The 13,210-nt window shown below is 42.7% G+C and overlaps 1 protein-coding gene across 22 annotated transcripts in view; it reads left to right on the top strand.

Moving 5' to 3' along the window:
• FNBP1 (formin binding protein 1) overlaps positions 1 to 13,210 on the top strand; it is a 156,482-nt gene that overhangs the window by 64,374 nt on the left and 78,898 nt on the right. For all 22 annotated transcript variants that reach the window (XM_003777475.5, XM_063714086.1, XM_063714093.1 and 19 more), the window contains exons 3-4: positions 1,787 to 1,843; positions 2,542 to 2,689. In XM_003777475.5, coding sequence (XP_003777523.2) covers positions 1,787 to 1,843; positions 2,542 to 2,689 — 205 coding nt within the window. The remainder of the gene's footprint in view (positions 1 to 1,786; positions 1,844 to 2,541; positions 2,690 to 13,210) is intronic.

Here is a 13,210-nt window from a genome sequence, read left to right as displayed (position 1 = left end):
AAGATCGTGCCACTGCCCTCCAGCCTGGGAAACAAGAGTGAAACTCTGTCTCAAACAAACAAACAAGAAAACATGCCATGGCTATTTCTCTCTTTTTTTTTTTTTTTGAGACGGAGTCTCGCTCTGTTGCCCAGGCTGGAGTGCAGTGGCGCGATCTCAGCTCACTGCGTGCTCCGCCTCCTGGGTTCATGCCATTCTCCTACCTCAGCCTCCTGAGTAGCTGGGACTACAGGCGCCCGCCACCATGCCCAGCTAATTTTTTCTATTTTTAGTAGAGACGGGGTTTCACCGTGTTAGCCAGGATGGTCTCGATCTCCTGACCTTGTGATCCACCCGCCTTAGCCTCCCAAAGTGCTGGGATTATAGGCATGAGCCACCGTGCCCGGCTGCTATGGCTATTTCTCTAACTACAGTAACCTAAAGTCAGGACCCAGGAGAAATCAGTCAGTAGAACCAGTGTTAGTGAGGGTTTTTTTTTTTTTTCTGTGATTACCTCTTAGTTTTTGTGTCTATTTGTGAATATAAAGAAAAATATTTAGATTCTTAACCTGGAGATGAGATTAGGAAGGGAAACTAGGATGATTTTGGCTAATCTGAATGTGTTCAATGCAAACCTGCTAGGCAGGTTAAAAGTTTTTCTAGTTAAATGTCTTAGCATCAACACCCCCAAAATATTGTCTTGACTTCCTTCAAGAAGACTTATTCACAGGTGGTTTTCATGCGCTCGCTGGTAGAGCAGCCACATAGCCTTAGAAACATGCCCTTGGCACGCTGATTTTTTTTTTTTTTTTTTTTTTGAGATGGAGTTTCATTTTTGTTGCCCAGGCTGGAGTGCAATGGTGCGATCTCAGCTCACCGAAACCTCCTCCTCCCGGGTTCAAGCGATTCTTCTGCCTCAGCCTCCTGAATAGCTGGGATTACAGGCATGCGCCACCACACCCAGCTAATTTTGTATTTTTTAGTAGGGACGGGGTTTCTCCATGTTGGTCAGGCCAGTCTCGAACTTCCAATCTCAGGTGATCCGTCTGCCTCGGCCTCCCAAAGTGCTGGGATTACAGGCGTGAACCACTGTGCCCGGCCGGCACTCTGATTTTTAAATATTTGGACGCAGTTTTCCTTGGATTTGAAGAAATAATGCCCCAACTCAGGATGACCACAAGAGAATGGTGGCCTGAGAAGAAAAACAGCTCAGTGCTACAAATGAAAGCCACTGCACGGCCAGGCGCCATGGCTCACACCTGTGATCCCAGCACTTTGGGAGGCCAAGGCAGGCAGATCATTTGAGGTCAGGGGTTCGAGACCAGCCTGACCAACATGGTGACACCCCGTCTCTACTAAAAATACAAAAAAAATTAGCCAGATGTGGTGGCGTGCACCTGTAGTCCCAGCTACTTGGGAGGCTGAGGCAGGAGAATCGCTTGAACCCGGGAGGCGGAAGTTGCAGTGAGCTGAGATCACACTACCGCATTCCAGCCTGGGCAACAGAATGAGACTCCGTCTCAAAAAAGAAGAAAGCCACTGCATATTTACACATGGTCTGTCCTCTCCAATTAAATAATTCTGTTCTTATTTGCTCTGCCTTTGAGACAAAAGATGAAAAGCTGTGCACGTTCTTAATAACAGTAGCTTCATCACACATGTTGAAAGATTGAAGGAAATGGATTTCAGCTGTGGACTTTTTTTTGTTTGTTTTAAACTTGTAACAAAAGCACTAATGTTATCTTTCATTCCTGATTTCTTAATTCTCTTTCTATATAAAGCTGACATGTCTGCATTTTTATTTCAGGAATCTTTCAAAGAAGTACCAACCTAAAAAGAACTCGAAGGAGGAAGAAGAATACAAGTATGTTTACCATTGAAAATTGTCTTGTAATAGACACATGCCATTGATGACTACACATGGAAAGGAGAAATACATGTCTATAAAAATAAGTTGTATTTCCCATTCATTTTGTGTCAGTTTTTAAATTGGAGGAGAGAACAATAAAAACATAATTTTCTTATACGGAGTCACTGGACCTATGCCAGATTGTTTCAATTAAAGTAATTAGGAAAACTTTACAATGTAATTAAGCAAAAACAGGAAGTATGAAATCTGCATTCTAGAGCTGATTTGGTTTGGCACTATCAGGAGTCCCTGTCATGCTAGTCATTCATCCAAGAAATATGTCCATTTCAGTCAGCAATTAAGGCATCTTAACACAGACTGCTCAAATATTACGTATTATGTATATCTAAATATCCTTTACATTAGTACATATAGCATGTATATGAATTTTGGATTATATCTTGGCTAAGTATTAATGAAGCCAAATATGACATTATGCAGAGCGGTTCAGTTTTGCAAACTGAAAAGTGTTTCAATTGTAATTAATTCTGAGCCATTTTGATGAGAAAACTCGATGTGTAATGAATACTTAGGATCCTATGGGAGGTGGATGCCAATTAACCTGATTTTAATTAATATTTTCCTGGTGTAAAGCAGAATATGAATGAACGTGGCCTTGTGTGAAACGGAGTGGCATGTGTTCTGTTCCATAGGTATACGTCATGTAAAGCTTTCATTTCCACCCTGAACGAAATGAATGATTACGCGGGGCAGCATGAAGTTATCTCCGAGAACATGGCGTCACAGATCATTGTGGACTTGGCACGCTATGTTCAGGAACTGAAACAGGAGAGGAAATCAGTAAGCAAAACTTTATTCTTTTTATTCCTAAAAGATGGACCAAACACAGTTGGAATATCCCTAGAAGATTAAAATTAAATAAAACCATATAAGACTATGGGTCTTAAACTCATACCTTTGAGAATCATATAAAAGTTATGGACCCCAGCTGGGCGCGGTGGCTCATGCCTGTAATTCCAGGACTTTGGGAGGCCGAGGTAGGCGGATCACAAGGTCAGGAGTTTGAGACCAGCCTGGTCAACATGGCGAAACCCCATCTCTACTAAAAATACAAAAATTAGCCAGGCGTGGTGGCATGTGGCTGTAATCCCAGCTACTCAGGAGACTGAGGCAGGAGAAACGCTTGAACCTGGGAGGCGGAGGTTGCAGTGAGCCGAGATTTTTTCCTGTGCTCCAGCCTGGGCAACAGAGCAAGACTCCGTCTCAAAAAGAAAAAAAAAAAAAAAAAGTTACAGACTCTGTTCCTAGAAAGTGTTTCTAGGTCTCTACGTAAAATGTCAAGGGTCCTTCAGACACTCTGAAACTCATCTGTGGACCCAGGAATATGCATCCCTTTGAGGAATTTAAATATATTTCAGGGTATCAGACATTTAAAAAACAAATAAGTAATATAATATGGTGTATGCTCTGTGGAATAAATGGTATTAAAATTAGTACTTATCAGCCAGACATGGTGGCTCATGCCTGTAATCCCAGCACTTTGGAAAGTCTAGGCAGATGGATAACCTGAGCTAAGGAGTTCGAGATCAGCCTGGTCAACATGATGAAACCCCTTCTCTACTAAAAATATAAAAATTAGCTGGGCATGGTGACGGGTACCCATACTCGGAGTCTGAAGCACTCAGAGTCTGAGTGCTACTCGGGAGTCTGAAGCACGAGAATTGCTTGAGCCCAGGAGGCGGAGGTTGCAGTGAGCCGAGATCTTGCCATTGCACTCCAGCCTGGGTGACAAGAGCAAAACTCCATCTCAAAAAAAAAAAAAAAAAAAAAAAAAAAAAAAAAAAAATTACTGCTTGTAAGTAGGTCAAAAAAATGGAAAGATGTCCCCAGTTACATCCATTCTGTTCCTCAGCTCATTCATTGATATCTAATGAAGCAAACCTTATTGTTCCTCTTGCCACCATTATCGTCTTTTCATAAATAGGTTTTGTTGGTAACCAAAGAGAAAAATGAATGCTCAAAGTCTGTTCTTAGTCATGATTTTGCCTTAAGGGATTTATCTTTAAGCCATGGTCTGTATCATTGTACTTCGATTGCATGTGAAGTGTGGAAAAATTTGTTACTAGTAATAAAGTAACCACGTTGGCCAGTGATAAATTTTTTTTTTTTTTTTTTTTTTTTTGAGACGGAGTTTTGCCCTTTTGTCCAGGCCTGAGTGAAGTGGTGCGATCTCAACTCCCTGCAACCTCCGCCCCCCGGGTTCAAGCAATTCTCCTTCCTCAGTAGCTGAGATTACAGGTGCCCACCACCATGCCAGCTAATATTTTGTATTTTTCATAGAGATGGGGTTTCACCATATTGGTCGGGCTGGTCTCAAACTCCTCAGACCACCGTGATCCACCCACCTTGGCCTCCCAAAGTGCTGGGATTACAGGCGTGAGCCACTGAGTCCAGCCACAACAGTTCTTTTAATGCCCTGGGGATGCATGAGCCAACAAGATTGCTATGGCTTCTGCTGAAATGGAGGAGACATTAAGTAATAATGACAAAAGTGATTATTTAATTGCAATTATGGTAGTTGCCACAAAGTAAGAGTACAACGTGCTATGAGAGCATATAATAGGATTTCTGATATGCTCATGCTCTAGGGTCAGGAAGAAGCTTCCCAAGGGACTTCGCAGTTAAGGCCTTACTTAACAAGACTTGAGGGATGATTAGGACCTGCCTTGGGATAAGCATTCAATAGAGAGCAGCCAGGGCCGTTGGGCAGGAAGGCGTTTGAAAATGTCTCAATTTAGTTCTTTCTAAACTATAAATGTGTAGCATATGGCCTTGGATAGGTTTAAAAGTTAGGAAGAGATAAATGCCTTAAGATCAACCCATTGGTTTAAAACAACAACAATATGCCAATAAATAGATGAATTTTCGTCTGTTGACATTAGCACAGTGGTTCTCAACTAGGGACAGTTTTACTCCCTACTCCAGCCACATTTGTCAGTGTCTGGAGACACTTTTGGTTGTCTCAGGGATTGTGGCTAAGGGGTTGCTACTGCTATCTAGAGATAAGAGGCCAGGGAGGCAGCTAAGCCTCCCACAATACACAGGACAGCTCCACAGCGAAGAATGACCTGGCCCGAAATGTCCATAGTGCTGAGCATGAGAAACCCTGCACTGGAGCCCTAAATTAGATGACAGTCTCTGCTGGACCATTCATTAAAGATTTCTTTAGTGACAGAAAGGATGCAGTGAAATAGAATACTAAGGTTCAGAATGAAGTACAAATATCTAACATAATGATAAAATAAATACCGGAAATCTTAACATGGTTATGGACTGCTTCCCTGGACCCTGAACTTCCCTTGACCTTCCAAAGGTTTATATTCTTTTCCTGTTTGTTTCTTTTGTCAATGCTTTGTCTCTCTCTCTTTTTTTTTTTTTTTTTTTTTTAAGACAGAGTCTCACTGTGTTGCCCAGACTGGAGTGCAGTGGCGTGATCTCGCCTAACCGCAACCTCCACCTCCCAGGTTCAAGCGATTCTCCTGCTTCAGCCTCCCAAGTAGCTGGGATTACAGGCACATGCCACTATACCTGGCTAATTTTTTATATTTTTGGTAGAGATAGGGTTTCACCATGTTGGCCAGGCTGGTCTCGCACTCTTGACCTCAAATGATCCACCCGTCTTGACCTCCCAAACTGCTGGGATTACAAGCGTGAGCCACCGCGCCCCCTCATATTCCTTTGCTGTGTTATGACCAAGTTGTTTTATATTTTATTTACTCACTGTTAATGATGACTTTTTTATAGTCTGTCATATCTGTATTTTGGATTTAGTTCCTTTTGTTAATCAAAAATTATAGTAATTTATGGAATAAATTATAGGTGGTACAGATACACATTAAATATCTTGCAATACATAGTGTTCCTTTTATTTTAAGAAGAACTGCAAGTACAGGTTTCTGAGTCAGATGTTCTGTTGGGAGGAGCTGTAAACATCATGCTCTTTTGAAACATTCTATAATTTAAAATGACATTTTAGAAAATCATGAAACCTTTTGAAATATTAGAACAAATATCAGTAAGCAAATGTGTGTATTTGTGCTATTTAATTTATTTATTTAATTTTGTTTGAGACGGAGTCTCACTCTGTTGCCCGGGCTGGAGTGCAGTTGCGCAAACTCAGCTCACTGCAGCCTCTGCCTTCTGGGTTCCAGTGATTCTCCTGCCTCAGCCTCCTGAGTATCTGGGATTACAGGTACCCCCTACCATGCCCGGCTAATTTTTGTATTTTTAGTAAAGATGGAGTTTCACCATGTTGGCCAGGCTGGTCTTGAAATCCTGAGCTCAGGTGATCTACCTGCCTTGACCTCCCAAAGTGCTGGGATTACAGGCGTGAGCCACCACACCTGACCTGTTTGTACTATTTTAATATAATGCTTCATGAGCATTTTTTTTTCTTTTTCCTTCTTTCTTTCTTCTTTTTTTTTTTTTTTCTTCAGGGTCTCATTCTGTTGCCTAGGCTGGAGTGCAGTGGTGCGATCATGGCTCACTGTAGCCTCAACCTCCTGGACTCAAGTGATCCTCCTATCTTAGCTTCCCAAGTAGCTGGGACCGCAGGCATATGCCACCATGCTCAGCCAGTTTTTAAAAATTTTGTAGAGACAAGGTCTTGCTATGTTGCCCAGTCTGGTCTCAAACTCCTGGGTTCAGGTGATTCTCTCACCTCAGCCTCCCAAAGCATTGGGATTACAGGCATAAACCCCCATGCCTGGCCTGTTTTTTTCTTTTTTCTGCATAATTGTTGCCATTATTTTGAATGAGTAAATAATGAATTAGCATTATGGTATACTAATCACTGTAATTTAAAAAATGATTCCAATAATATTGGGCCTGGAGTGGTGGCTCATGCCTATAGTCCCAGCACTTCGGGAGGCCGAGTGTTTAGCCTCGTGCTTGCTATAGATTATAATAGCTAACCTCAATGGGGACTGCTGGTTCTCCAGATTTTACCCAAGATATGGACCCTGGAGCACAGGAAGGTGCAGTGAGCTGGGTGTGTTGCTCTGTTGCGGAGCTGGGGGGCCCCCAGGCTGCCTCCCTCTCGGGGCAGTGCGTGTTTGTAGGCATGGTTTTGTTTCCAGTGAGTTTTTTCCGACATGCCTTCAAGGATTCTGGAGTAAACAGTATGAACATCCTCATCTGCAGCTAGCCTTAGAAAAAGAGCGGTTTGGCTGGGCGTGGTGGCTCACACCTGTAATCCCAGCACTTGGGAGGCTGAGGGGGGCGGATCACTTGAGATCAGAAGTTCGAGACCAGCCTGGCAACATGATGAAACCCCTTCTCTACTAAAAATATAAAATACATTTTAAAAAATTAGCTGGGTGTGATGGCGCATGCCTGTAATCCCAGCTACTCAGGAGGCTGAGGTATAAGAATCACTTGAACCTGGGAGGCGGAGGTTGCAGTGAGCTGAGATGGCACCACTGCACTCTAGCCTGGGTGACAGAGTGAGACCCTGTCTCAAAAAAAAAAAAAAGAAGAGGCCAGGCGCGGTGGCTCACGCCTGTAATCCCAGCACTTTGGAAGGCCGAGGCAGGCGGATCACGAGGTCAGGAGATCGAGACCATCCTGGCATGGTGAAACCCCGTCTCTACTAAAAAAAAAAAAAAAAAAAAAAAAAAAAATTAGCCGGGCGTGGTGGTGGGTGCCTGTAGTCCCAGCTACTTGGGACGCTGAGGCAGGAGAATGGCGTGAACCCGGGAGGCAGAGCTTGCAGTGAGCCAAGATCACGCCACTGCACTCCAGCCTGGGCGACAGAGCAAGACTCCATCTCAAAAAAAAAAAAACAGAAAATAAAAGAAGAAAAGGAGCTATTTAAGACCTTCTCGTAATAACCAACATTTCTCCTTTAGAGCTTTTACTTCTGGCTACCCTGACTTTACTTAGTAAACACTGTTTTTTGTAAGGATGAGTCTTAAAACAACAGTGGAATGCTATCATTTCTGTCTTCTGGTGAGTTTAATTATTGGCACACACAGCATAACAGAGTTAGAACTCAAATCCAGGTTTTCTGAGGCCAGACTCAGTCGCCTTCCCACTATGCTGTGATGAGGGGCTGACAGCATGCTTCAAGTCTGTCTTAAAAGACAGGGAGAGGCGACATAAGTTCTGTGTTCACAGAGCTGGAGCCCCCTGCTTGGTGGTGGGCAGCGAGAGGAAAGGATGCAAGCTTTCCAGCCAACAACCCTGCTCAAGATTCCTAGCAGCCCTGCCCTAGGCAGGTTATGAAAACTCTGTGAGCATACACTTAGGAATCTCTAAGCTGACGCTGATTATAGCCACCTTAGGAAGTTGTGGGGACGATTATGAGAAGACAAATATGAACCTCCCAGCGCAATGTTCCAGTATACTGATATATAGATGCTGCATATCCAGTTTCTCTTGCTGTAATCATTCTGTAACTCAATGCAGAATCTCATTTCCACCCCAGAGCTTCTCGATCAGGGCTTGTTACAGAAAATGGAGCACTTATAATCCCAGCACATTGGGAGGCCAAAGTCGGCAGATCACCTGAGGTCAGGAGTTCAAGACCAGCCTTGCCAACATGGCGAAACCCCATCTCTACTAAAAATACAAAAATTAGCCAGGCACAGTGGCGCGTGCCTGTAATCCTAGCTACTTGGGAGGCTGAGGCAGGAGAATCACTTGAACCTAGGAAGCAGAGGTTGCTGTGAGCAGAGATTGTGCCATTGCACTTTAGCCTGGGTGACACAGCGAGACTCCATCTCAAAAAAAAAAAAAAGAAAAAGAAAACGGAGCATGTTTAGGCCTCTATACGGTAGTTGTTCAGTGATTTTAAAATGACCTTTCTAAAAATGTGTAATTGGGCCAGGCACAGTGGCTCACTTGAAGTGGTAATCCCAGCACTCTGGGAGGCCGAGGCGAGTGGATCACTTGAGACCAGGAGTTCGAAACCAGCCTGGCCAACATGGTGAAACCCCGTCTTTACTAAAAATACAAAAATTAGCTGGGCGTGGTGGCATGCACTTGGAATCCCAGCTACTTGGGAGGCTGAGGCAGGAGAATTGCTTGAACCCAGGAGGCAGAGGTTGCAGTGAGCTGAGATTGTGCCACTGCACTCTAGCCTGGGCGACTGAGCAAGACTCCATCTCGAAAAATAAATAAATAAAAAAAATGTGGAATTGGTTGATGGCATAGGAAACAAGAAGCTGCTTTTAACATTTTAGACCCAGCTACTATTTTTCATGGCTGACTAGAAAGAATGCCTTACTTAAGTACCATCCTTAACCACCAGCATAGTACAGATTGGGCCATTTGATACAGTGGTAGAATCCTGGCTGCCCAAATGGATGATTTCGAATTTACAGGATTACTGCTGGATCTCATTACTGCATATAGAAAGAATGTCCAAGTTCAGTGGGCAATACTGGTTGAAAATTACTTTTTACCTACATTTTGCTGTGTTTGAATGGATGAATCTCTGACAAGGGTAAGCATGATGAAAAATGGCTCTCTGTGCAAAGATGATGTTTCCTTCCCTTTTTTTGTATGGCATTCTTGTCTGTGTAGCCCTACCAGCTGTTTGATCTTTAAGTCTTCAAATCTAACTGTAGGATGAGCGCAGTGGCTCACGCCTGTAATCCCAGCACTTTGGGGGGCCAAGGCAGGTGGATCACATGAGGTCAGGAGTTTGAGACCAGCCTGGCCAACATGGTGAAACCCTGTCTCTACTAAAAATACAAAAATTAACCAGGCGTGGTGGCATGTGCCTGTAGTCCCAGCTACTCTGGAGGCTAGGTCAGGAGAATCATTTGATTCCAGAAGGCAGAAGTTGCAGTGAGCTGAGATCGCACCACTGCACTCCAGCCTGAGTGACAGAGTGAGACTCTGTCTCAAAAAAAAACAAAAAACAAAAATCTAACTGTAAAATAGGATTACTACTTCTACTTAAGTATCTAGGAGAAAAGATGCTTTTTATTCTGCACATATACTATATTTTTGTATCACAACACAGTTCATTTTAATGTTATGAATATCCATTGTTTTTCCTGATGCACAAAACTGTAGGCTCATTTTGGTGAAAATATGTTGATTTTTAAAAAATGCAGATTCACGGCCAGGTGCGGTGGCTCACACCTGTAATCCCAGAACTTTGGGAGGCTGAGGTGGGCGGATCACAAGGTCAGGAGTTCCAGACCAGCCTGACCAATGTGGTGAGACCCTGTCTCTACTAAAAATAGAAAATAAAAAAAATTACCCAGGCGTGGTGGTGCATGCCTATAATCCCGGCTACTCAGGAGGCTGAGGCAGGAGAATTGCTTGAACCTGGAGGCGGAGGTTGCAGTGAGCACCACTGCACTCCAGCGTGGGCGACAGAGTGAGACTCCATCTCAAAACAAAACAAAAGAAAAAGCAGATTCACTAAAAAGAGAACCTTTCCCCACTGCAAGAACTTAGCAGTTTAGGTTCTTCCTTGCCTGACATCTGAGCCTGCATCTGTCTCTTTAGGAAAACATGAGCAGTCCTGGAAGCCCCGGACAAGGAGGCCCTATAGCTTCTTCACCTAGTGGGTTCCACTTAGGGCAATTGCATTTTCAGTGAGATGTTCACTATCTCTTTAGATATAATGGAATCAGTGGCCAGTCCTTGGGGTTGCATACAAAAAGAATATTACTAAAACTGAATTAAAGGACAAAATCTCACAATCCCTTATAAATCAAAAATCCTCATTTTTCAAAATTTTCTTCCTGATATCATTTGCAGATATGTATAATATTTAAGAATATTGGCTGGGCGCAGTGGCTTATGCCTATAATCCCAGCATTTTGGGAGGCCGAGGCGGGTGGATTGCTTGAGGTTGCGAGTTTGAGACCAGCCTGGCCAACATGGTGAAACCCCGTCTCCACTAAAAATACAAAAATTAGCTGGGCTTGGTGGCGCATGTCTGCATCCCAGCTACTCGGGAAGCTGAGGCAGGAGAATCACTTGAATGCAGGAGGCAGAGATTGCAATGAACCGAGAACGCGCCACTGCACTCCAGCCTGGGTGACAGACAAGACTCAGTCTAAAAAAAATAATAAATAAAATAAAATAAAAGGCCAGGCGTGGTAGCTCATGCCTGTAATCCTAGCACTTTGGGAGGCCGAGGCAGGGGGATCATGAGGTCAGGAGATCGAGACCATCCTGGCTAACATGGTGAAACCCCATCTCTACTAAAAATACAAACAAACAAACAAACAAAAAACCCAAAAACTTAGCCAGGCATGGGAGGTGCCTGTAGTCCCAGCTACTCAGGAGGCTGAGGCAGGAGAATGGCGTGAACCTGGGAGGCGGAGCTTGCAATGAGCCGAGATTGCGCCATTGCACTCCAGCCTGGGCCACAGAGCGAGACTCCACCTCAAAAAAAAAAAAAAAAAAAAAAGTTAGGAATATTAATCCTACTATAGCTATAATTTATATTCTTCTTGATTCTCCATTTAATATTGTAAGCATTTTCCATGTTTTTACCTGAAAAAGTATGTGTTTTTGTTTTTAGATTTAAAAAAAATTTTTTTTTAATTTTTTTTAGGGATAGGGCTGGCTATGTTGCCCAGGCTGGTCTTGAACTCCTGGGCTCAAGCAATCTTCCTGCGTCGGCCTTTCAAAGTGCTGGAATTATAGGCGTGAGCAGTTGTGCCTGGCCAAAAGTGTAGTTTAAATAATTGGAATTTTTTTCAAAGTTATTGGAAGAGAAGTTAAAAAAGAAAGAAAAAATATTTGGAATTTTAGTAGCTGTGCATTGTTCTAACAAAGTTATGATTTGCCTAACTAATTCTGTATTGGTTGATTTATAGGCTATTACCAGTTTTTGACTCATTTACTTAGTTAGTTGTGTAAACAATACAGCAGTAAACTCTTTACTTCCAAAGCTGTTTGCATTGTGTGTGGGCTGAGATTATTTCCCCAAACTAAATTCCCAGAAGTGAGACTATGAGGTCAAAGCATACATGATTAAACATACATGATTTATGGTTCTTGATAAAACTCTGATAATTTATGTTCAGATAATTATAGTAGAATTACAGATAGAATTATTGATAGATTTACAGACTTATAGATAGATTTCCAAATGTCACTGAAATGATCAACATGGGTGTGAATCAGCTTATCTCAGATGTGGGTAATTCAGAGTTGGTAACACATGTATTCCTCCGTAAGAACTACTGTAAATGTACTCTTATCAGCAACTTTTGAACATTGAATCAAGTTACTGAAGAAAAGAGTTTTGGAGGTTGTTTGGTGTAGCTCCAGCCTTTGAGTACGTCTGGGCTTTTCCACAGTGATTACCACTAATCATATATGAGAAATTTGTGAAGATTTGTAGCTCCAGAAGGAGAACCAGGAGGTTCTTGCCAACATTTTCTGGAATTCCAAGAAAACTTCTCCCTGCAGGTGGAAAATATGGTTCATTACTTACAAAGTGCTGGCCAGAAGCAGAATCACTTTTTGGCAGCAGTTATCTGAAGAGTTCTAGAGGAAACAATTATACAATACTTTCAGTGACTCACTAAAATGTTTATAAACCTCAAACCTGTATGCTTACAGACCTCACGTTACTTAGAATTGACCATTTAAAACTTCTCCCGAGGTTTCTGAAATGTTTGAAAATGGATACTGCACTAAAACCTATAACATTCTTTTTAAAGTTAGATATTCAGTAGGTCCTATTTATGGACCTTATGAAGGGGTTTAATTTCCTATAAGCCAGTTCTGCAGCATGGACTGACTCCAATACATTTAGGAAAACAAAATGTTATAAGAGACGATAGCAAATAGGTAAAGCTTAGCATGAAGGAAAGCAAAAACTAAAAGGAGTTTATGTATATAATCTAGCTACTTACAAGTCCATTTCTGATTTTTTTTTTTTTTTTTTTTTTTTTTTGAGACTGAGTTTTGCTCTTGTTGCCCAGGCTGGAGTGCGATGGTGCAATCTTGGCTCACTGCAACCTCTGCCTCCCAGGGTCAAGCAATTTTCCTGCTTCAGCCTCCCCCGTAGCTGGGATTACAGGCGCCCACCACCACACCTAGCTAAGTTTTGTATTTTTAGTACAGACAAGGTTTCACCATGTTGACCAGGCTGGTCTCAAACTCCTGACCTCAGGTGATCTGCCTGCCTTGGCCTCCCAAACTACTGGGATTACAGGCATGAGCCACCATGCCCAGCCATCTTCTTTGTTTTGAAAGAACATGTAAAAGTGGCATTCTGTTCATTAAGAGTGGGCCCTTTCACCACTGTGGTTGTTTCACCTGCAAAACCACTGGTCTGGTGAGCCCCCCCCCAAAAAAAAAAAAAAGTTTTCCAGC

Source organism: Pongo abelii, chromosome 13 (assembly GCF_028885655.2).
Source record: "Pongo abelii isolate AG06213 chromosome 13, NHGRI_mPonAbe1-v2.0_pri, whole genome shotgun sequence".
In the NCBI taxonomy this organism is placed as follows: domain Eukaryota; kingdom Metazoa; phylum Chordata; class Mammalia; order Primates; family Hominidae; genus Pongo; species Pongo abelii.
This window is presented reverse-complemented; position numbering and strand designations above follow the sequence as displayed.